Source organism: Oncorhynchus masou, chromosome 23, assembly GCF_036934945.1.
Source record: "Oncorhynchus masou masou isolate Uvic2021 chromosome 23, UVic_Omas_1.1, whole genome shotgun sequence".
NCBI classification, from domain to species: Eukaryota; Metazoa; Chordata; class Actinopteri; order Salmoniformes; family Salmonidae; genus Oncorhynchus; species Oncorhynchus masou.
The window spans coordinates 32,480,029-32,503,812 of NC_088234.1; the positions used below are offsets into that span (position 1 = coordinate 32,480,029).

Consider the following 23,784-nt stretch of genomic DNA (forward strand, 5'->3'; position numbering starts at 1 on the left):
TCGGAGGTCAATAATTATCCTGTCAAGGAAAAGTTTTATTTTATTTTATACAGGCATACTAAGACAAAATAAATGTGACACCGTGTGCAAGTTATAACATATTAGTACAAGAAAACCTGGTATTAAACAATTAACTATACAAATGAGCAAAAGCTAAAATAGAAGCCAGTCTCTAATAAGCGCCTGTTGTGTTCCATGATTTAAGCAAATAAACACCTGGGCTATTAACTAAGTGTTTTTGGTACTTGTTCTTGCCACAATTAGCATAGCAGTGCACCATGTATTGTCCAAGGTTTCTGTGTAGCCAACTCTGCTCCTCAGCATTTTCTTTCAATGTACACAAGAGGCTGCTAGACACAAAGATAAACAATTCCGTTCCCTGTCTGCATTGTTTATTTGACATTTTTGTAGAACAAAGCTTTCATTGAAGAACCTCTAAATGTGGGCAATAACATGACAACGGCCAAGACTTTATAGTCTTTTCAGTAGGCCTCCTAACATGTTCTTTATATTTCATAATGATACTTTGAAAAAGTTCGCATTTGTAATCATTGTCATTTACTATTTAATATGAAGTCACAGTGAGGGATCAATGCATGACTCTAAAGACATCCTGGACATTAGCACTTTAAATTTGTTCCTCACTGTCAATATGGGTTTCTAGTTCATCTGCATTTGTCTGTATACAAAGGAACAGCAGGCCTTATACATGCCTGTCCAAATTTCCAATCACATTTCAAAGTATCTGAGATTAGGATTATAACATCGATGTGTAACTAACATATTATAAATGCTTACAAAAAGTAATTATAGCTTTGAGAATGAAGTCGCTTTCTTTATCCATTGAAACATGTAAGTGTGCAGGGCACACTATTCAGGTCTTATAAGACAGTAGCAAAACTCCACAAGTCCATTAAGGCCTCAGCCTTTTGTTTTGCTGAGAGGCATGCTGTTGAGACGTATCACGGCTATGGCCTATTCCATTTGAATGATGACATCCGTTTTCCTCAGGTTGAACCTTGTGATCAAATTAAAATGATGAGAGCAATATGGATGAATCTGAAGGCAAAGAGTATGTGTAACATTTTGCTGCATTCTCAGTATCATCATTCTCTCTCCTGGTTTCATATCCTTTAGCTCTTTCCCCTAGCACCCACCCTTTCAGTGTCCACCACAGGAGGCTTCTGAGGTGAGAAGGGCTCATAATAATGAACGGAGCAAATGGAATGGCATCAAACATCTGGAAACCATATGTTTAATGTATTTGATATCGTTCCACTGATTACACTCCAGCCATTAACACGAGCTCATTCTCCCCAATTAAGCTGCCACAAACTTATGCTGCCACAAACCTTCTGTGTCCACAGATCTGAAAAGATAATACTATACTATAATAATACCAGGTCCCCGTGGTGATGGAGAAGCACATGAATGCTCCCACAGTAGTCATTCATGTTAGTAAAAGATTACTTCAGAGGGCTGATAGGCAGGTTAAAGGAGACAGGCAAGTGGGTTCTCATTTCCGGGCCTCTACCAAGAATAGGTCACGGAATGGAATGCTTTAGTCATCTCTTCTGCCTTAAATGCTACTATTTCTCAATGGATTTGGAGTACATTGACAATTTTGACCACTTTTGTGAGAAGCCCCAGTTTTAAAAAAGGGATGGCTTGCATTCAAATATGAAAAGGGCAAAATTTCTCTTATAAAATATTGACTCAAATACAGCCAAAATCCTGCTCAGGTAACTCATCTCATTCCCACTATTTCACAGAGTTCCTTTTAACACGAGTCTTCAATATTCCCAGGTAAGAAGTTTTAGGTTGTAGTTATTGAAATTATAGGACTATTTCTCTCTATACCATTTGTATTTCATTAACCTTTGACTATTGGATGTTCTTCTAGGCACTTTAGTATTGCCAGTGTAACAGTATAGCTTCCATCCCTCTCCTCGCCGCTACCTGGGCTCGAACCAGGAACACATCGAAAACAGCAACCCTTGAAGCAGCGTTACCCATGCAGAGCAAGGGGAACAACTGCTCCATGTCTCAGAGCGAGTGACGTTTGGAAAGCTATTAGCGCACACCCCGCACCCCCCTGCCTAATCTCGGCAGTTGATAGGCTTGAAGTAATAAACAGCTCAATGTTTGAAGCATTGCGAAAAGGTGCTTGGGCAAAACGCACAAAAGTGCTGTTTGAATGAATGCTTACGAGCTTGCTGGTGCTATGACTACTTCATCGCTTACAGCAAAACCCCAGCTTCAATACAGAAATAGAACTGCTCTATAAAATCATAGACTTATTATTAATACAGAAATACGAGCCTTAGGTCATTAATATGGTGGAATCTACTATCATCTCGAAAACAAAACATTTATTCTTTCAGTGAAATACGGAACCATTCCATATTTTATCTAACGGGTGGCATCCATAAGTCTAAATATTCCTGTTACATTGCACAACCTTCAAATTAGTTCGCAATGAGCCAGGCGGCCCAAACTGTTGCATATACCCTGACTTTGCGTGCAATGAACGCAAGAGAAGTGACACAATTTCACCTGGTTAATATGACCTGCTAACCTGGATTTCTTTTAGCTAAATATGCAGGTTTAAAAATACATACTTCTGTGTATTGATTTTATGAGTTTATTTTAGTAAGGCACAGTGATGCAAACAACCAACATTATGGTTAGGTACAACAGTCTGACCATGTGACCACATCCACACAACCACTGACTAGAGGTCGACAGTGATTATGATTTTTAAAGCAAGCAACTTACCCATTTATTGGAGGACCAAAACTGCCAATATCGATTAAGGCAGGATTTAGATAAACTAGTAATATTATCAACCATGTGTAGTTATAACTAGTGATTATGATTGATTGATTGTTTTTTATAAGATAATTAATTAGCAAGCAATACTGAATGGCTTCACTTATTTAACTTAATATAATACCTCAATAAAAGGTGGTTAGAGCGTTGGACTAAATGTAAACAATGAAACATGTTGAATCTGTTACATAATGCAAAAACAAAGTGTCTGGAGAAGAAGGTAGTATGAAATGTCAGACCAGTGCGCAGCGTGGTATGTGTTCATGATGTTTGCTCAGAACATATGAAATAACAACGTTTAAATGAGTCTTCAAACTAAAACAGTCCTGAAAGTTATAGAAACATAGACTAGAAAATAATCACCCACATTAACCTTTGACATTGGATGTTCTTCTAAACCATATTCCAGTGAACAGTACAGACACCTCCCTGAGCTGACCAGGCCAAACATCATAAACCCTTGAACATAGAGAACCCAAGAGCCATCATTGAACTAATACCCCAACTCACGCCTTGACCTACTAAAACAAAGACATAACAAAGGAAGTTAGTCAGGCCAGGGTGTGACAGATTTCCCTGAGCTGACAAGGTAAAAATTTGGGATTGCCCTGAACAAGGGGAGTTGTTTAATAGGTTTGGCTCCTGAGGCCATCATCTGAAAATAAGAATGTGTTCTTAACTGACTTGCCTAGTTAAATAAAGGTGTAAAAAAAAAAAAAACTACTCCAAAAATAACGATTTCCGATCTATTATGAAAACCAGTCAGGCCCTAATTAGGTTTCACATTCCGATTTGTTGTTTTACCATTTATCTAACTACTGACCACAACCACAGTTTGTTTGTTTACAACCACAAAACAATTGTGACCACACTACTGATCACAACCATACGTAACTACTGACCACATACAAAACTGCTGTCCTACACACTAATGTCTCAAAGACACAACTGTTTGACACAACTTTCGGCCACAACCACAAAACTAATGACCACTACTACTGACCACTAAATACTGAACAACTACTGACAAAAATAATGACTACAACTAATGACCACAAAACACAACTGCTGTTCACAAACTGAACAACCTTACATTTTGCTGGACCCTACTACTAACCACAGCTACTGAACAAACAAACATTATCACAGAATAACATACAAACACAGCCTTGTATTGTAATGATTTTAAAATTGTATAAACTGCCTTAATTTTCTGGACCCTAGGAAGAGTAGGAACCATTCCATATTTTATCTAACAACATCCACAAGTCTAAATACAAACATTGACACAACCTTCAATGTTACCTTCTGTCATAACAAACTGATCGCAAGCTCAAACACTTCTGGCAAGCTCAGGTCCAGCTGAGCCAGGCGGCTAGCAAACTGTTGCATAACCACATATTGTCTGACAACAACCACAACTACAAACCACACCACACAACTTCTGAGCGCAATATGACAACTACTAACTGCTGACAACCACACACCTTCTGTCCACAACCACACAACTACTGATTGAATGAAACTGCTAACCACATCTGGTTGTCCACAACCACACAGTGCAGACCTGAGCAACTGAGCATCGACAACTACTGGGGGCAACTGCTGACCATACACACACAACTAGTGAACAACCACAGCCACCCGGAAAGATATAACTAGGATTATATTCTGGTTGTTATAAGATAATTTGTGGCTAGATTGGCTAGCCTGGCTCCCACTGCATTCGCGGGGCTTTTGAGCCTCCTGCGCAGTCACGTGAAATTCATAGATTAGGGACAAACTGTAATATTTAAATTGACTAATTTTTTATGAACTTTGTAACTCAGTAAAATCATAAAAAGTGTTGCATGTTGCGCTTATATTTTTGAGGTTTATATATATTTTTTATAAATAGATACAGTGCCTTGTGAAAGTGGTATGCCCCCTTGTTCATTAGCCACATTTCAGGCTTCAAACATAAAGAATAAAACTGTATTTTTTGTGAAGAAACAACAAGTGGGACACAATCATGAAGTGGAACGACATTTATTGGATATTTCAAACTTTTTTAACAAATCAAAAACGGAAAAATTGGGTGTGCAAAATTATTCAGCCCCTTTACTTTCAGTGCAGCAAACTCTCTCCAGAAGTTCAGTGAGGATCTCTGAATGATCCAATGTTGACCTAAATGACTAATGATGATAAATACAATCCACCTGTGTAATCAAGTCATAACAAAGGAACTAATGAAACGTGCAGAATCCCTGAGCTGACTGTGATAGTCTGCCCCTGAACAAGGAGTTAACCCAGGTCCGTTAAAAATAAGAAGCATCGACTTGCCTAGTTAAATAAAGGTGTAAAAAAAACAAGGAACACACCAGGCAGGTCCGAGATACTGTTGGGAAGAAGTTTAAAGCCGGATTTGGATACAAAAAGATTTCCCAAGCTTTAAACATCCCAAGGAGCACTGTGCAAGCGATAATATTGAAATGGAAGGAGTATCAGACTACTGCAAACCTACCAAGATCTGGCCGTCCCTCTAAACTTTCAGCTCATACAAGGAGAAGACTGATCAAGATGCAGCCAAGAGGCCCATGATCACTCTGGATGAACTGCAGAGATCTACAGCTGAGGTGGGAGACTCTGTCCATAGGACAACAATCAGTCTATATTGCACAAATCTGGCCTTTATGGAAGAGTGGCAAGAAGAAAGCCATTTCTTAAAGATATCCAAAAAAAGTGTAGTTTAAAGTTTGCCACAAACCGCTACTGGGAGACACACCAAACATGTGGAAGAAGGTGCTCTGGTCAGATGAAACCAAAATTGAACTTTTTGGCAACTAATGCATCACACAAACGTTATGTTTGACCACTACGTAAAACTGAACAACAAACAGCTCATCAGAACACACCATCCCCACTGTCAAACATGGTGGTGGAGGCATCATGGTTTGGGCCTGCTTTTCTTCAGCAGGGACAGGGAAGATGGTTAAAATTGATGGGAAGATGGATGGAGCCAAATACAGGACCATTCTGGAAGAAAACCTGATGGAGTCTGCAAAAGACCTGAGACTGGGACGGAGATTTGTCTTCCAACAAGACAATGACCCAAAACATAAAGCAAAATCTACAATGGAATGGTTCAAAAATAAACATATCCAGGTGTTAGAATGGCCAAGTCAAAGTCCAGACCTGAATCCAATCGAGAATCTGTGGAAAGAACTGAAAACTGCTGTTCACAAATGCTCTCCATCCAACCTCACTGAGCTACGAGCTGTTTTGCAAGGAGGAATGGGAAAAAATGTCAGTCTCTCGATGTGACAAAACTGCTGAGACATACACACACAGCGACTTACAGCTGTAATCGCAGCAAAAGGTGGCACTACAAAGTATTTCTTAAGGGGGCTGAATAATTTTGCACGCCCAATTTTTCAGTTTTTGATTTGTTAAAAAAGTTTGAAATATCCAATAAATGTCGTTCCACTTCATGATTGTGTCCCACTTGTTGTTGATTCTTCACAAAAAAATACAGTTTTATATCTTTATGTTTGAAGCCTGAAATGTGGCAAAAGGTCGCAAAGTTCAAGGGGGCCGAATACTTTTGCAAGGCACTGTATATACAGTCGTGGCCAAAAGGTTTGAGAACAACACAAATATACATTTTCACAAAGTCTGTTCCCTCAGTTTGTAAAGGAACATCTGACAAAAATATATAAAGACACTGAAGCAGCAAACTTTGTGGAAATTAATATTTGTGTCATTCTCAAAACTTTTGGCCACGACTGTACACTACCATTCAAAAGTTTGGGGTCACTTAGAAATGTCCTTGTTTTTGAAAGAAAATAACATCTTTTGTCCATTAATAAATTAACATAAAATTGATCAGAAATAAGTGTAGACATTGTTAATGTTGTAAATTATTACTGTAGTTGGAAACGGCAGATTTGTAATTGGAATATCTACAGAGGCCCATTATCAGCAACCATCTCCTGTGTTCAACGGCACGTTGTGTTAGCTAATCCAAGTTTATAATTTTAAAAGGCTAATTGATCATTATATGCAATGATTTTGTCCAATTTGTCACAAAAATGCGGTGACGTGGGAAAAAGTTTCATGTTTGGCTTGATTGAACCAAATTATGTGGTAACTGGGCAGTGATTGGTTAAAATTGCGAGCCTTCGCATAATATGCAGGAAATTGTTAATTTTGAAAAACAATTGGCGATCGCAGAATCCTAGAAGCACATGACACCCTGGTGTGTGGTAAGTCCTTCGTATAAATGCATCATTATGGTGAATTTCCAATGAGGATTTACCCTGGTGTTTTACTAAAAAGGCTCAGACTTTTGTATTTCCACTTCCACTGCACGGCTCCAGAGAGTGACTCACTGGGCCATTGCCTCCGATGACTTGCTCTGACTAGGAACCAAGGCGAGGCCACTAGTACTTTTCAGACAGCATTTAAATAACAATGTCTAACTGTGAACATGGTTTAACACCTTCCACAGTTAACACCTTCTCACAGAGCAACTGTATTGATGATGCAGAGTTCAATTGGTTCTGCTCTTCGCAAGTCCTAAGTGTCAGCCCTAGCTATGGAAACTCAGTTCCAAAACAATATCACAACACATTAACATAATCAGTGGCGACACACTGGTACTGCTAAAATTAGATCTGTGAATGACAAAGAGATTGAGGGGAAGGAGCTAGGGCCTATATGAACTGGGCCAGACTTACATTTCTCTTATGGCTTCCATTCTCTGTATGTACTGTGGAGGGCATTTGTAACCCCAACGCCTTCTCAATGTCTGTAAAAAAAATAATAATACTCATAATAAAACGTCTTGCCATGGTACCACAGTGTCATGACACTACAAGCATTTTGAATAATGGACAAGAGAAAGAAGAATGTGGTGTCTGCTACTTTCCAGACAACAGCTCACAAACTCAGAGGGGCATTAGGAGTACCTGTGAGAATCTGGTCAATCTTTTCCACGACCATGTCGGCGTCCTCCTCAGAGAAGCACATGGGTGGTTTGAACTTGAGGACATTGCGATGAGGACCATCTGCACTTAGTAGGATGTGTTGTTCCTTCAGTCTGGGGAAACAGAGTTTGGAACTCCATATTTGTCCTAATGAAACAAGCATACTGCAATATCTCTTCTGGGTCTACAAGTCTCTTCTGGATCAATTACAATTTAGAATTTCAAGAGAAGATATGTTTCTTCACTTGAGGCCATCCCCCAAGTGCTGAACTATAGTTTAGTTTACTATAGTACAGCCAACTATAGCCACGTTTACACTGGGGTTGAGATAATGGCGGTCAATGACGAGTATGCCCAAACGTTTACATAACCGTTGTGTTAACACTACAACTAGGAGGAGGTGCCCAATGATTTTTGGTCTTAATATGCTCATATAACTGCACTTAGTTCATGTGTGCTTCTGCATTGCTCAATTTATAAACTTTTATTGAGATCATTACAATACGACACATCACCGGTATCATGTGATGTTAGAAACCTAAACCAACATGGGCCTGAAAAATACTCACAGAACTCGATCCTAAAAAAATATGTCGGAATCTATGGCAAATTGTGAATTAAAAACCTTATACTTGATTTGAAAATGTGCTATTTGATTTAACATGATTCTAATTGATAAAACATGCTTCTATGTGTGATTTACACGGCTTGATAAATGTGCAGACATTTTATAAACTGTGTTTAATCTCATTTTAAGAACTGACCATATGCTAAAATGCAGTATAAAAACTAAGTACGTTTTATAAATGTCTAAAAATGCCCGAAATGAGTCACTCACTTGTAAATGATGTCCTGGGCTTCCGCTGTAGCAGGGGTCAGTTTCACCCGATCTCTCACAAGCTCCGCCCCAACAAACAGGCCACGACCCCTATCAGACATTACATCATCACAGTCTGAACCCTGACACACACACACAGAGCTTTTGTGAACCTCTGTCATGTTGAACGTCACCAGCTGCATTTCTAAGAATCCTCTATAGGTTTCAGAGTAATTTGACACTGGATATGTACATTGGCATATTGTAGTGGTGAGTGATAGGCACCAACTAGAAAAAGACAACTGATATAAGTATGGACTTTTCCCAAAGGAGCCTAAAACCTACTCAACCCGTTTGAATACAATGGGAAGCCTATCTACCATTGATTGCACATCAGCATGCTAAGTTGAGAGCCTGTGAGAAGGGGTTTGTGCATGCAGTAGCAGTCAAGTTAGCATTTTAACATAATGGGAAGGATAACAGGACGGATCAATTGATATTACAATATGCCTTGCCATGTCAAATTATTGATATTGGTGCCTATCACTACTAGTGGTAAAAGCATTGGTATTGTGTATATTTGTATATAGATCAGTGGTTTCTTGAGTGTGCACAACATGTCTTGTAATTACTTAAGTCAAATTATTCAGTGTAAATTTACAGCTATTACTTGCCCAATACTTTACAATACCATATTGTTTAAACCCCCCCCCCCCAAAAAAAAAAAATCGGACTAAAAACATTATTCATGTTGTATATCTGCAAATACCGAAACACAACTGTGACACCCAAATACATGATCAATGGTCAATGTGTAGAGCTCTAAGCTATTGCAATATTAGGGAGTCAGTATCAGGCTCAGATGATAAGTCTCTCTCCCCCTTAGTTAAGTGAGTAGACCTACTTGATATTTCTTGCCAGTGGATGTTTTTCCCTGTGTGTATCAAATCAAATCAAATGTTATTGGTAGCATATGTTATTGTGGGTGTAGTATAATGCTTGTGTTCCTGGCTCTAATAGTGCAGTAATATCTAACAATACACACAAATCTAAAAGTAAAATAATGAAATTAAGAAATAGAGAAATATTAGGATGTGCAATGTCGGAGTCCGGAGTATGATTACATACAGTACCGTTCAAAAGTTTGGGGCCACTTAGAAATGTCCTTGTTTTTGAAAGAAAAGCACATTTTTTGTCCATTAAAATAACATAAAATTGATCAGAAATACAGTGTAGACATTTTTCATGTTGTAAATTACTATTGTAGCTGGAAACAGCAGATTTTTTATGGAAAATCTACATAGACGTACAGAGGCCCATTATCCGCAACCATCACTCCTGTGCTCCAATGGCACGTTGTGTTAGCTAATCCAAGTTTATCGTTTTAAAAGGCTAATTGATCATTAGAAAACCCCTTTGCAATTATGTTAGCACAGCTGAAAACTGTTGTTCTGATTAAAGAAGCATTAAAACGAGCCTTCTTTAGCATTTGTGGGTTCAATTACAGTCTCAAAATGGCCAGAAACAAAGAACTTTCTTCTGAAACTCATCAGTCGATTCTTGTTCTGAAATATGATATATTTTTGATTTTAGATTCTTCAAAGTAGCCACCTTTTGCCTTGATGACAGCTTTGCACACTCTTGGCATTCCCTCAACCAGCTTCATGAGGAATGCTTTTCCAACAGTCTTGAAGTTCCTACATATGCTGAGCACTTGTTGGCTGCTTTTCCTGCGGTCCAAGTCATTCTAAACCATCTCAATTGGTTTGAGGTCGGTTGATTGTGGAGGCCAGGCCACCTGATGCACCACTCCATCATTGTCCTGTTGAAAAACAAATGATAGTCCCACTAAGCGCAAACCAGGTGGGATGGCTTATCGCTTACCGCCCCAATAGGTCCACAGATGATGCAATCGCCATCACACTGCAAACTGCCCTAACCCATCTGGACAAGAGTAATACCTATGTAAGAATGCTGTTCATTGACTACAGCTCAGCATTCAAACCCATAGTACCCTCCAAACTCATCATTAAGCTTGAGACCCTGGGTCTCGACCCTGTCCTGTGCATTTGGATCCTGGACTTTCTGACGGGCCGCCTCCAGGTGGAAGTTAGGAAACAACATCTCTACCCCGCTGATCCTCAGGAATGGGGCTCCACAAGGGTGCGTTCTCAGACTTCTCCTGTACTCCCTGTTCACCCATGATTGCATGGCCATGCACGCCTCCAACTCAATCATCAAGTTTGCGGACGACACTACAGTGGTAGGCTTGATTACCAACAACGACGAGACAGCCTACAGGGGAGGAGGTGAGGGCCCTCGGAGTGTGGTGTCAGGAAAGTAATCTCTCACTCAACGTCAACGAAACAAAGGAGATGATCATGTACTTCAGGAAACAGCAGAGGGAGCACCCCCCTATCCATATCGAAGGAACAGTAATGGAGAAGGTGGAAAGTGTAAGTTCTTCGGCGTACACATCACGGACAAACTGAAATGGTGCAGACCGCACTACCCTCTGGAGAGCCTTGCGGTTGAGGGCAGGATGCTCTCAATTGTGTATCTGTCGATATTTGTGAGGGTTTAGGTGAAAAGACACATTTCTTTAGCCTCCTGAAGTTGAGGTGTGATGGTGTGGGGGTCCTTTGCTGGTGACACTTTGTGATTTGTTTTAAATTCAAAGCACACTTATCAAATCAAATTTGACCATACGCATGGTTAGCAGATGTTAATGCGAGTGTAGTGAAATGCTTGTGCTTCTAGTTCTGACAGTGCAGTAATATCTAACAAGTAATCTAACAAATTCACAACGACTACCTTATACACACAATGTATGGGGATGGAATAAGAATATTCACATATAAATATATGGATGTGCGATGGTGGTGCGGCATAGGCAAGATGCAAAAGATGGTATGAAATACAGTATATACAGTGGGGCAAAAAAGTATTTAGTCAGCCACCAATTGTGCAAGTTCTCCCACTTAAAAAGATGAGAGAGGTCTGTAATTTTCATCATAGGTACACTTCAACTATGACAGAAAAAATGAGGGAAAACAATCCAGAAAATCACATTGTAGGATTTTTAATGAATTTATTTGCAAATTATGGTGGAAAATAGGTATTTGGTCACCTACAAACAAGCAAGATGTCTGGCTCTCACAGACCTGTAACTTCTTCTTTAAGAGGCTCCTCTGTCCTCCACTCGTTACCTGTATTAATGGCACCTGTTTGAACTTGTTATCAGTATGAAAGACACCTGTCCACAACCTCAAACAGTCACACTCCAAACTCCACTATGGCCAAGACCAAAGAGCTGTCAAAGGACACCAGAAACAAAATTGTAGACCTGCACCAGGCTGGGAAGACTGAATCTGCAATAGGTAAGCAGCTTGGTTTGAAGAAATCAACTGTGGGAGCAATTATTAGGAAATGGAAGATATACAAGACCACTGATAATCTCCCTCGATCTGGGGCTCCACGCAAGATCTCACCCCGTGGGGTCAAAATGATCACAAGAACGGTGAGCAAAAATCCCAGAACCACACGGGGGGACCTAGTGAATGACCTGCAGAGAGCTGGGACCAAAGTAACAAAGCCTACCATCAGTAACACACTACGCCGCCAGGGACTCAAATCCTGCAGTGCCAGCAGTGTCCCCCTGCTTAAGCCAGTACATGTCCAGGCCCGAGCATTTGGATGAACCAGAAGAAGATTGGGAGAAAGTCATATGGTCAGATGAAACCAAAATATAACTTTTTGGTAAAAACTAAACTCGTCGTGTTTGGAGGACAAAGAATGCTGAGTTAGGGCCTCCCGGGTGGTGCAGTGGTCAGCTGTGCCATCAGAGACTCTGGGTTCGCACCCAGGCTCTGTCGTAACCGGCCGCGACCGGGAGGTCCGTGGGGCGACGCACAATTGGCCTAGCGTCATCCGGGTTTGGGAGGGCTTGGCCGGTAGGGATGTCCTTGTTTCATCGCGCACCAGCGACTCCTGTGGCGGGCCGGGCGCAGTGCGCGCTAACCAAGGTTGCCAGGTGCACGGTGTTTCCTCAAACACATTGGTGCGGCTGGCCTCCGGGTTGGATGCGCGCTGTGTTAAGAAGCATTGCGGCTTGGTTGGGTTGTGTATCGGAGGACACATGACTTTCAACCTTCGTCTCTCCCGAGCCCGTACGGGAGTTGTAGCGATGAGACAAGATAGTAACTACTAAAAACAATTGGATACCATGAAATTGGGGAGATAAGGGGAAAAAATTCCAACAACAAAAAAAACACAGAAAAAAAGAATGCTGAGTTGCATCCAAAGAACACCATACCTACTGTGAAGCATGGGGGTGGAAACATCATGCTTTGGGGCTGTTTTTCTGCAAAGGGACCAGGACGACTGATCCGTGTGAAGGAAAGAATGAATGGGGCCATTTATCGTGAGATTTTGAGTGAAAACCTGCTTCCATCAGCAAGGGCATTGAAGATGAAACGTGGCTGGGTCTTTCAGCATGACAATGATCCCAAACCCACCGCCCGGGCAACAAAGGAGTGGCTTCGTAAGAAGCATTTCAAGGTCCTGGAGTGGCCTAGATCTCAACCCCATAGAAAATCTTTGGGAGGAGTTGAAAGTCCATGTTGCCCAGCAACAGCCCCAAAACATCACTGCTCTAGAGGAGATCTGCATGGAGGAATGGGCCAAAATACCAGCAACAGTGTGTGAAAACCTTGTGAAGACGTTTGACCTCTGTCATTGCCAACAAAGGGTATATAACAAAGTATTGAGATAAACTTTTGTTATTGACCAAATACTTACAGTGCCTTGCGAAAGTATTCGGCCCCCTTGAACTTTGCGACCTTTTGCCACATTTCAGGCTTCAAACATAAAGATATAAAACTGTATTTTTTTGTGAAGAATCAACAACAAGTGGGACACAATCATGAAGTGGAACGACATTTATTGGATATTTCAAACTTTTTGAACAAATCAAAAACTGAAAAATTGGGTGTGCAAAATTATTCAGCCCCTTTACTTTCAGTGCAGCAAACTCTCTCCAGAAGTTCAGTGAGGATCTCTGAATGATCCAATGTTGACCTAAATGACTAATGATGATAAATACAATCCACCTGTGTGTAATCAAGTCTCCGTATAAATGCACCTGCACTGTGATAGTCTCAGAGGTCCGTTAAAAGCGCAGAGAGCATCATGAAGAACAAGGAACAAACCAGGCAGGTCCGAGATACTGTTGTGAAGAAGTTTAAAGCCAGATTTGGATACAAAATGATTTCCCAAGCTTTAAACATCCCAAGGAGCACTGTGCAAGCGATAATATTGAAATGGAAGGAGTATCAGACCACTGCAAATCTACCAAGACCTGGTCGTCCCTCTAAACTTTCAGCTCATACAAGGAGAAGACTGATCAGAGATGCAGCCAAGAGGCCCATGATCACTCTGGATGAACTGCAGAGATCTACAGCTGATGTGGGAGACTCTGTCCATAGGACAACAATCAGTCGTATATTGCACAAATCTGGCCTTTATGGAAGAGTGGCAAGAAGAAAGCCATTTCTTAAAGCTATCCATAAAAAGTGTAGTTTAAAGTTTGCCACAAGCCACCTGGGAGACACACCAAACATGTGGAAGAAGGTGCTCTGGTCAGATGAAACCAAAATTGAACTTTTTGGCAACAATGCAAAACGTTATGTTTGGCGTAAAAGCAACATAGCCATCACCCTGAACACACCATCCCCACTGTCAAACATGGTGGTGGAGGCATCATGGTTTGGGCCTGCTTTTCTTCAGCAGGGACAGGGAAGATGGTTAAAATTGATGGGAAGATGGATGGAGCCAATTACAGGACCATTCTGGAAGAAAACCTGATGGAGTCTGCAAAAGACCTGAGACTGGGACGGAGATTTGTCTTCCAACAAGACAATGACCCAAAACATAAAGCAAAATCTACAATGGAATGGTTCAAAAATAAACATATCCAGGTGTTAGAATGGCCAAGTCAAAGTCCAGACCTGAATCCAATCGAGAATCTGTGGAAAGAACTGAAAACTGCTGTTCACAAATGCTCTCCATCCAACCTCACTGAGCTCGAGCTGTTTTGCAAGGAGGAATGGGAAAACATTTCAGTCTCTCGATGTGCAAAACTGATAGAGACATACCCCAAGCGACTTACAGCTGTAATCGCAGCAAAAGGTGGCGCTACAAAGTATTAACTTAAGGGGGCTGAATAATTTTGCACGCCTAATTTTTCAGTTTTTGATTTGTTAAAAAAGTTTGAAATATCCAATAAATGTTGTTCCACTTCATGATTGTGTCCCATTTGTTGATGATTCTTCACAAAAAAATACAGTTTTATATCTTTATGTTTGAAGCCTGAAATGTGGCAAAAGGTCGCAAAGTTCAAGGGGGCCGAATACTTTCGCAAGGCACTGTATTTTCCACTATAATTTGCAAATAAATTCATTAAAAATTCTACAATGTGATTTTCTGGATTTTCTTTCTCATTTTGTCTGTCACAGGCCTCTCTCATCTTTTTAAGTAGGAGAACTTGCACAATTGGTGGCTGACTAAATACTTTTTTGCCCCACTGTACATATGAGATGAGTAATGTAGGATATGTAAACATTATTAAAGTTGCCTTATTTAAAGTGACTAGTGATACCATTATTAAATCCATTTATTAAAGTGGCCAGTGATTTTAGTCTGTATGTTGGCAGCAGCTTCTCTATGTTAGTGATGGCTGTTTAACAGTCTGATGGCCTTGAGATAGAAGCTGTTTTTCAGTCTCTCGGTCCCAGCTTTGATGCACCTGTGTTGACCTCACCTTCTGGATGATAGCGAGGTGAACAGGCAGTTGCTCGGGTGGTTGTTGTCCTTGTTGATCTTTTTGGCCTTCCTGTGACATCGGGTGCTGTAGGAGTCCTGGAGGGCATGTCGTTTGCCGCCCGTTGATGCGTTGTGCAGACCGCACTACCCTCTGGAGAGCCTTGCGGTTGAGGGCGGTGCTGTTGCCGTACCAGGCTGACCATTGGGACTAAGCTAAGGACCCTGGGACTAAACACCTCCCTCTGAAACTGGATCCTGGACTTCCTGACGAGCCTTACCCAGGTTGTAAGGGTAGGTAACAACACATCCGCCACGTTGATCCTCAACACAGGGGCCCCTCTGTGGTGCATGCTTAGTCCCCCCCCCCCCCCTGTACACCCTGTTCACTCATGACTGCACAGCCAGGCACGACTCAAACACCATCATTAAGTTTGCCGATGACACAGTGGTAGGCCTGATCACCGACAACGACGAGACAGCCTATAGGGAGGAGGTCAGAGACCTGGCCGTGTGGTGCCAGGACAGCAACCTCTCCCTCAATGTGAGCAAAACAAAGGAGATGATTGTGGACTACAGGAAAAGGAGGACCAAGCATGCCCCCATTCTCATCGACGGGGCTGTAGTGGAGCAGGTTGACAGCTTCAAGTTTCTTGGTGTCCACATCACCAACAAACTAACATGGTCCAAGCACTCCAAGACAGTCGTGAAGAGGGCACGACAAAATGTATTCCCCCTCAGGATACTGAAAAGATTTGGCATGGGTCCTCAGATCCTCCAAAGATTCTACAGCTGCACCATGGAAAGCATCCTGATTGGTTGCATCACTGCCTGGTATGGCAACTGCTCAGCCTCCGACCGCCAGGCACTACAGAAGGTAGCTTCCCGCCATCCAGGACCTCTATACCAGGCGGTGTCAGAGGAAGGCTCTAAAAATGATCAGACTCCAGCCACCCTAGTCATAGACTGTTCTCTCTGCTACCGCACTGCAAGCGGTACCGGAGCACCAAGTCTAGGTGCACAAGGCTTCTAATCAGCTTCTACCCCCAAGGCATAAGACTCCTGAACATCTAATTGAATGGCTACCCAGACTATTTTCATTGCCACCCCCACACACTCTCTGTTATTATCTATGCATAGTCACTTTAATAACTCTACCTACATGTACATATTACCTCGACTAACCGGTCCCCCCGTACATTAACTCTGTACGGGTACCCTCTTTGTATAGTCTTGCTATTGTTAATTTACTGCTGCTCTTTAACTAATTGTTACTTTCAATTTCTTATTCATATTTTTTTAACTGCATTGCTGGTTATGGGCTTGTAAGTAAGCATTTCACTTTAAGGTCAACACCTGATTTGAAATACATAGGGCAGCAGCCTCTAAGGTCCAGGGATGAGTAACCGGATGGTAGCCAACTAGTGACAGTGACTAAGTTCAGGACAGGGTACTGGGTGGAAGCCGGCTAGTGATGGCTATTTAACAGTCTGATGGCCTTGCGATAGAAGCTGTGTTTCAGTCTGTTGGTCCCAGCTTTGAAGCACCTGTACTGATCTTCTGGACGATAGAGGGGTCAGGCCGTGGCTCAGGTGGCTGATGTTCTTGATGATCTTCTTGGCTTTCCTGTGACAGTGGGTGCCGAAGATGTCCAGGGCTGGCAGTGCGGTGATGCGTTGTGCTGACCGCACCACCCTCTGGAAAGCCCTGCAGTTATGGACGGTGCAGTGTGTGTGTGTGTGTGTGTGTGTGTGTACCTGATATCCCCCACTAGTGGATGCTTCTCTTTCTGCTGCTCCAGCAGTCGCATCAGGTAGCCCCCCACTCGCAGCGCGTTGCCTTGGAGATCCTCTTTCTCAATCACGTCCAGCACAGCAAGGCCAATGGCACAGGACACAGGGTTACCACCAAACTGGAAAATCCAAGTTGCAGAAAACAGTCAGGTCATGTACAACTGGAAGACAAATCTGCTGGGAATTGGCCAAATTTGCAAAATTTCACCTATTTACATTTATACTGAGTATATAAAACATTAAGGACACCTGCTCTTTCCATGACATAGACTGACCAGGTGAATCAAGGTGACAGCTATGATACCTTATTGGCTTGTTAAATCCAATTCAATCAGTGTTGTTGAAGGGGAGGAGACAGGTCAAATAAGGATTTTTAAGCCTTGAAATAATTGAGACATGGATTGTGTATGTGTGTCATTCAGAGGGTGAATGGGAAAGACAAAATATTTAGGTGCCTTTGAACAGGGTATCGTAGTGTCAAGAACTGCAACACTGCTGGGTTTTTCACGCCCAACAGTTTCCTGTGTGTATCAAGAATGGTCCACCACCCAAAGGACAACCAGCCAACTTGACACAACTGTGGGAAGCATTGGAGTCAACATGGGCCAACATCCTTGTGGAATGCTTTCGACACCTTGTAGTGTCCATGCCCCGATGAATTGAGGCTGTTCTGAGTGCCAAGGCGGGGAGCAACTCAATATTAGGAATGTGTTCCTAATGTTTTCTACACTCAGTGTATTTAAAATTAGTTAGCTTAACTCTTTTGCTGGCTACAAAACACTCTTTCCTTCTTGCATCCAAGCATGAAGGAAGGAGTGTTTGGTAGGTAGCAAGTGTGAAGCTAACTAATTGTAAATACAGTGTACAAACATTAGGAACAGTTAAGTTAACGTTTGACGGTTTATGTAACCACTTGGTTTCTAATCTTCTTACCGTGTTGAAGTACTCCATGCCAGAGTTCTTGAAGGCCTCTGCTACCTCTCTTGTGGTGACCACACATGACATGGGGTGCCCGTTGCCGATGGGTTTGCCCATGGTGACAATGTCAGGCACAAAGTCTTCTCCCTGTAGCTGGAAGGCCCAGAAGTGGGTGCCAACACGGCCAAATCCCACCTGCACCTCGTCAGCGATGAATAGGCCACCAGCCTGGTGAACATGTCTGTGGGGGAGAGGAACAGTGCACTGGTATGGAAGTACTCGTACACACACATACTGCTGCAATTTTTCAGCTACAAAACAACAAATATATTTACTTGCAACACAAAAATAAATCAAATTAAAAGTTGCCTCTTGTGCTCTTTCATAAATAACAATAATGTAAATGTTAGCCAATTACCACCAAAACGTTATAAGATTGCCAATCAGATCACAATGCATTTTATAACACCCAATTTCAGTGTGGCGATGGGCCAATCGCAATCCAAAAATAGCAGGTGTAAATGGGGTCTTATAGTGAGTAAATGCAGTCTCTTGGTACATACTGTGCCACTTTCTGGAAGTAGCCTGCAGGGGGAATGACTTGCCCACCACAACTCTGCAGCGACTCTGCAATAAAAGCAGCAACCTGCACAAGAGAAGAGCACATCAGACCCAACACCATGTCTCCCCTTATGTCAACACCCACAGATAGGGGAAAGACTTGTCCCAGGTAGTGTCCCAGGTCTATGAACCTGTGAATTCCTCTCTCCCCTTTTTCACAACAGTGGAGTCTCACTTTTTGGCTAACATTTAGCCACTCCCAGACAGGAAGAAAACAATCTCACTACGCCTTAAAGCACAATAGCAACAAGATGAAAAAGGCATAAGGCATGGTTAAAGGCATAAGATGAGACTGCATCATACAGAAAAAGGTCCGTTAGGCTGGCTTGTCTTCTGGGAGAACTGCATTGTAATCCATCCATTTCCATCTCTTTGCATTCTAGGGCGGCCATCACTTCCATCTTGCTACTGAACTGGGAATGACTGATGTCAGAAAGTAAAGCTGGGACCTTCCATTGGATTTGGCTGTGGATCTCCCAGGTTTTTCCTGGAACAGAGGGTTAAGCCAGCCAGTGTCATTGGCCCTGGGAAGCCCCACAAGAGCCCCTGTAAATCAGTGTAACCAGGGGACAGGCAGATCTGTGGAGTTCCTCTATGCAGCCCATTCTCGTCCCTGACCTGAGAGTGGGAGAAACAGCAAGAGAAGAGAGAGGAATGACGGGGAGGAAAAAAGAAGGAGGGGTGGAAGATACAATTATTATTTCCTGTGTTGGGGGAAAACGGGCAAAAACAGGCAACTTCCTTTGTGTATGGGCAGTGCTTGATTTCGGCAGGAGCTCACCAGAACTGAGCACCTCAAATGTTCTACATTGTGTGATGGGTAAATAGTTAGGCTATTTCATGTAAAGAAAATCAATACCGGACTACAAAACATTAGAATAACTTAGAAGTACAGTCCAGATTTGAAGACCATATCTTGCAGACATCCTGTACAGGTACCTAAAGCCTAGACAGACTGCCATCTACTGTAGATAAATGTGACCCGTTTCAAGAAACTCTGTGTATGTCTCACATCACTACTTCACAGGAGAGGCATATAAATATGTTTTTTGGCAGAAATGCCTTATGGAACATGTTAACTTTTTTGTGCCTTAATAACAAACTTGTATGCCATCTATAAATACGAATACAATTGTTAAATAAAGAGCCTAGTTGGTTTAGCCACGGAGAAATACAGGAACCTTCCCGCTAGCCATGATTGGCTGAGATAATGGATGGGCTGGACATGCTTGAGAGATGTTCGGATTGGTCTGCTATGTAACGTGCTTCTGTCTATAACATGAGCTGCTCAGTATATGTGGATAATCCTGTCTATCGCTGATTTTTTTGAAAGATATCATGAAAAACTGAAAAAGTTTTGCTACTGCTCTCAACATTGCTGCCTTGAAGTTAATAGCACTATCAATAAAGCTCAGTGGAAAAACATTGTGATGGACTACTTTCTGGAGGATGATCGTGCCTTGCTGACTCTCTCTGAAAATGAATCAGACAATGAGTAAATCCCTGATTTAGGTAAAAACATTTTCATTGAACCAGACATTTAAACAGGTCAATATACACAAGGCTGCGGGGCCAGAAGGATTACCAGGACGTGTGCTCCGGGCACGTGCTGAGCAACTGGCAGGTGTCTTCACTGGCATTTTCAACATGTCCCTGATTGAGTCTGTAATACCAACATGTTTCAAGCAGACCACCATACTCCATGTGCCCAAGAACACAAAGGCAACCAGCCTAAATGACTACAGACCTGTAGCACTCACGTCTGTAGCCATGAAGTGCTTTGAAAGGTTGGTAATGGCTCACATCAACACCATTATCCCAGAAACCCCAGACCCACTCCAATTTGCATACCGCCCAAACAGATCCACAGATGATGCAATCTCTACTGCACACTGCCCTTTCCCACCTGGACAAAAGGAATACTTATGTGAGAATGCTATTCATTGACTACAGCTCAGGGTTCCACACCATAGTACCCTCAAAGCTCATCACTAAGCTAAGGATCCTGGGACTAAACACCTCCCTCTGCAATTGGATCCTGGACTTCCCAGGTGGTGAGGGTAGGTAGCAAAACATCTGCCATGCTGATCCTCAACACTGGAGCTCCCCAGGGGTGCGTGCTTAGGCCCCTTCTGTACTCCCTGTTCACCCACGACTGTATGGCCACATGACTCCAACACCAACATTAAGTTTGCAGATGACACAACAGTGGTATGCCTGATCACGGACAACGACGAGACAGCCTATAGGGAGGAAGTCAGAGACAACCTATCCCTCAACATAACCAAGACGAAGGAGATTATTATGGACTACAGGAAAAGGAGGACCGAGCACGCCCCCATTCTCATCGACGTGGCTGTAGTGGAGCAGGTTGGGAGCTTCTAGTTCCTTGGTGTCCGAATCAACAACAAACTAGAATGGTCCAAACACACCAAGACAGTCGTGAAGAGGGCACGACAATGTCTATTCCCCCTCAGGAAACAAAAAATATTTGGCATGGGTCCTGAGCTCCTCAAAAGGTTCTACAGCTGCAACATCGAGAGCATTCTGACTGGTTGCATCACTGCCTGGTACGGCAATTGGCAATTGCCTGGTACGGCAAAGGCACTACAGAGGGTAGTGCGTACAGCCCAGTACATCACTGGGGCTAAGCTGCCTGCCATCCAGGACCTCTACACCAGGTGGTGTCAGAGGAAGGCCCTAAAAATTGTTGAAGACCTCAGCCACCCCAGTCATAGACTGTTCTCTCTACTACCGCATAGCAAGCGGTACCGGAGTGCCAAGTCTAGGAAAAAAGGCTTCTCAACAGTTTTTACCCCCAAGCCATAAGACTCCTGAACAGGTAATCAAATGGCTACCCGGACTATTTGCATTGTGTGCTCCCCCCCAACCCCTCATTTTACGCTGCTGCTACTCTCTGTTTATCATATATGCATAGTCACTTTAACTATACATTCATGTACATACTACCTCAATTGGGCCAACCAACCAGTGCTCCCGCACATTGGCTAACCGGGCTATCTGCATTGTGTTCCACCCACCACCCGCCAACCCCTCTTTTACACTATTGCTACTCTCTGTTCATCATATACAGTGCCTTGCGAAAGTATTCGGCCACCTTGAACTTTGTGACCTTTTGCCACATTTCAGGCTTCAAACATAAAGATATAAAACTGTATTTTCTTGTGAAGAATCAACAACAAGTGGGACACAATCATGAAGTGGAACAACATTTATGGATATTTCAAACTTTTTTAACAAATCAAAAACTGAAAAATTGGGCGTGCAAAATTATTCAGCCCCTTTACTTTCAGTGCAGCAAACTCTCTCCAGAAGTTCAGTGAGGATCTCTGAATGATCCAATGTTGACTCTTGTTGACTCTTCCAAGATCAGTCATTCTCATTGAAAGCAAGTCTGATAAGAGAGATCCATTCTATGCTTCGTTTTTGTGTATTTTTACTTTCGGTTTTGTACACCAGCTTCAAACAGCTGAAAATATGATATTATTGGCTTTTGAAAATATATTTCACAGCGGTTTAGAGATGGTACAATGATTCTTTACACTATTCATTGTAAATTGTGCATATGCAGGAATCCCTTGTAAAAGAGGCCTTGGTCTCAAATGTTGTTAAAATAAAGGTACAAAAATAAATAGTAACATTGCTTGTTTTGCCACATAAACTGAAATTAGGCGAACATTTTAGAATTTTAGCAACCAGACAATGGCGGAGTGATATCTTCATATTGCGCCTTTAAGTTCAGCAATTACTGTTTATAATTATGAGATATTTTCAGTAGATTTGCAGGTAGGGCTGGGAAATATATATAATGAATTAGATTAATTTGAATGTGTTTTAGCACAATGTTCCAAATTCCTGTATCGCAAGAATCAAAGTTTGTATTTTTTGTTGTTTTTATGAGCATTCTGTCTTTTTGGTCTCGTCTCCTTCGCTCCTTCGGTGCTGTCTGGACTGTGCACCTTTCCACACTAACACCAAGCCCCTCCCCCTGCCACCCACAACAACAAAGACGAAAGATCTTCCTCTCTGACAACAAGCAGTTTAAACTTCATATTTGCATTTGAGGTTTGGTCCAACAGAATCGGTCATATGGACACAGAAACACTTAAGACATTATTTTACTGTAATAGACGAGAACTTGACCTTTATAACGATACTTTTTATGTCTCAACTCCCAAAATGTAAAACAAAGCAGATCCTACTATAGAGCCCCAAAGTGGAGGTGTCATAATACCCATAAAACCTAGCGGTTAAACAGGGAAAATGTTCTAATAATTTTTCCACCATAAATTTTAGAAACACTTAAAATAAGGGCTGTATTTTGTATAGGCTTACCCTGGCGTGAAGTTTTGACAAACATGTCAATCTCTCGTGGTCTAGGTGACTTTTATCAATATACACTACATGACCAAAAAGATGTGGACACCTGCTCGTCGAGAATTTAATTCCAAAATCATGGGCATTAATATGGAGTTGGCCCCCCTTTGCTGCTATAACAGCCTCCACTCTTCTGGGAAGGCTTTCTACTAAATGTTGAATTATTGCTGGTGTTGGGTGATTAAGCCTGGGGCTCGGCATTTCAATTCATCCCAAAGTTGTTTGATGGGGTTGAGGTCAGGGATCTGTGCAGGCCAGTCAAGTTATTCCACACCGATCTCGACAAACCATTTCTGCATGGACCTCGCTTTGTGCACGGGGGTATTGTCATGCTGAAACAGGAAAGGGCCTTCCCCAAACTGTTGCCACAAAGTAGGAAGCACAGAATCATCTAGAATGTCATTGTATGCTGTAGCGTTAAGACTTCCTTTCACTGGAACTAAGGGGCCAAGCCCGAACCATGAAAAACAGCCCCAAACCATTATCTATCCCCCACCAAACTTTACAGTTGCCACTATGCATTGGGGCAGGTAGCGTTCTACTGGCATCCGCCAAACCCAGATTCGTCTCTCTGACTAAGCGTGATTCATTTATCAAGACAAAGGGTGGCTACTTGAAG

General features: G+C 42.2%; 1 protein-coding gene across 1 annotated transcript in view; it reads right to left on the minus strand.

The window, feature by feature from the left end:
* etnppl (ethanolamine-phosphate phospho-lyase) overlaps positions 1-23,784 on the minus strand; it is a 36,009-nt gene continuing 12,225 nt past the window's right edge. The window contains exons 7-13 of the mRNA XM_064931936.1: positions 18,710-18,792; positions 18,162-18,387; positions 17,193-17,347; positions 8,638-8,727; positions 7,782-7,912; positions 7,551-7,621; positions 1-1,018 (exon numbers count right to left, since the gene is read on the minus strand). Coding sequence (XP_064788008.1) covers positions 914-1,018; positions 7,551-7,621; positions 7,782-7,912; positions 8,638-8,727; positions 17,193-17,347; positions 18,162-18,387; positions 18,710-18,792 — 861 coding nt within the window. The 3' untranslated portion in view covers positions 1-913. The remainder of the gene's footprint in view (positions 1,019-7,550; positions 7,622-7,781; positions 7,913-8,637; positions 8,728-17,192; positions 17,348-18,161; positions 18,388-18,709; positions 18,793-23,784) is intronic.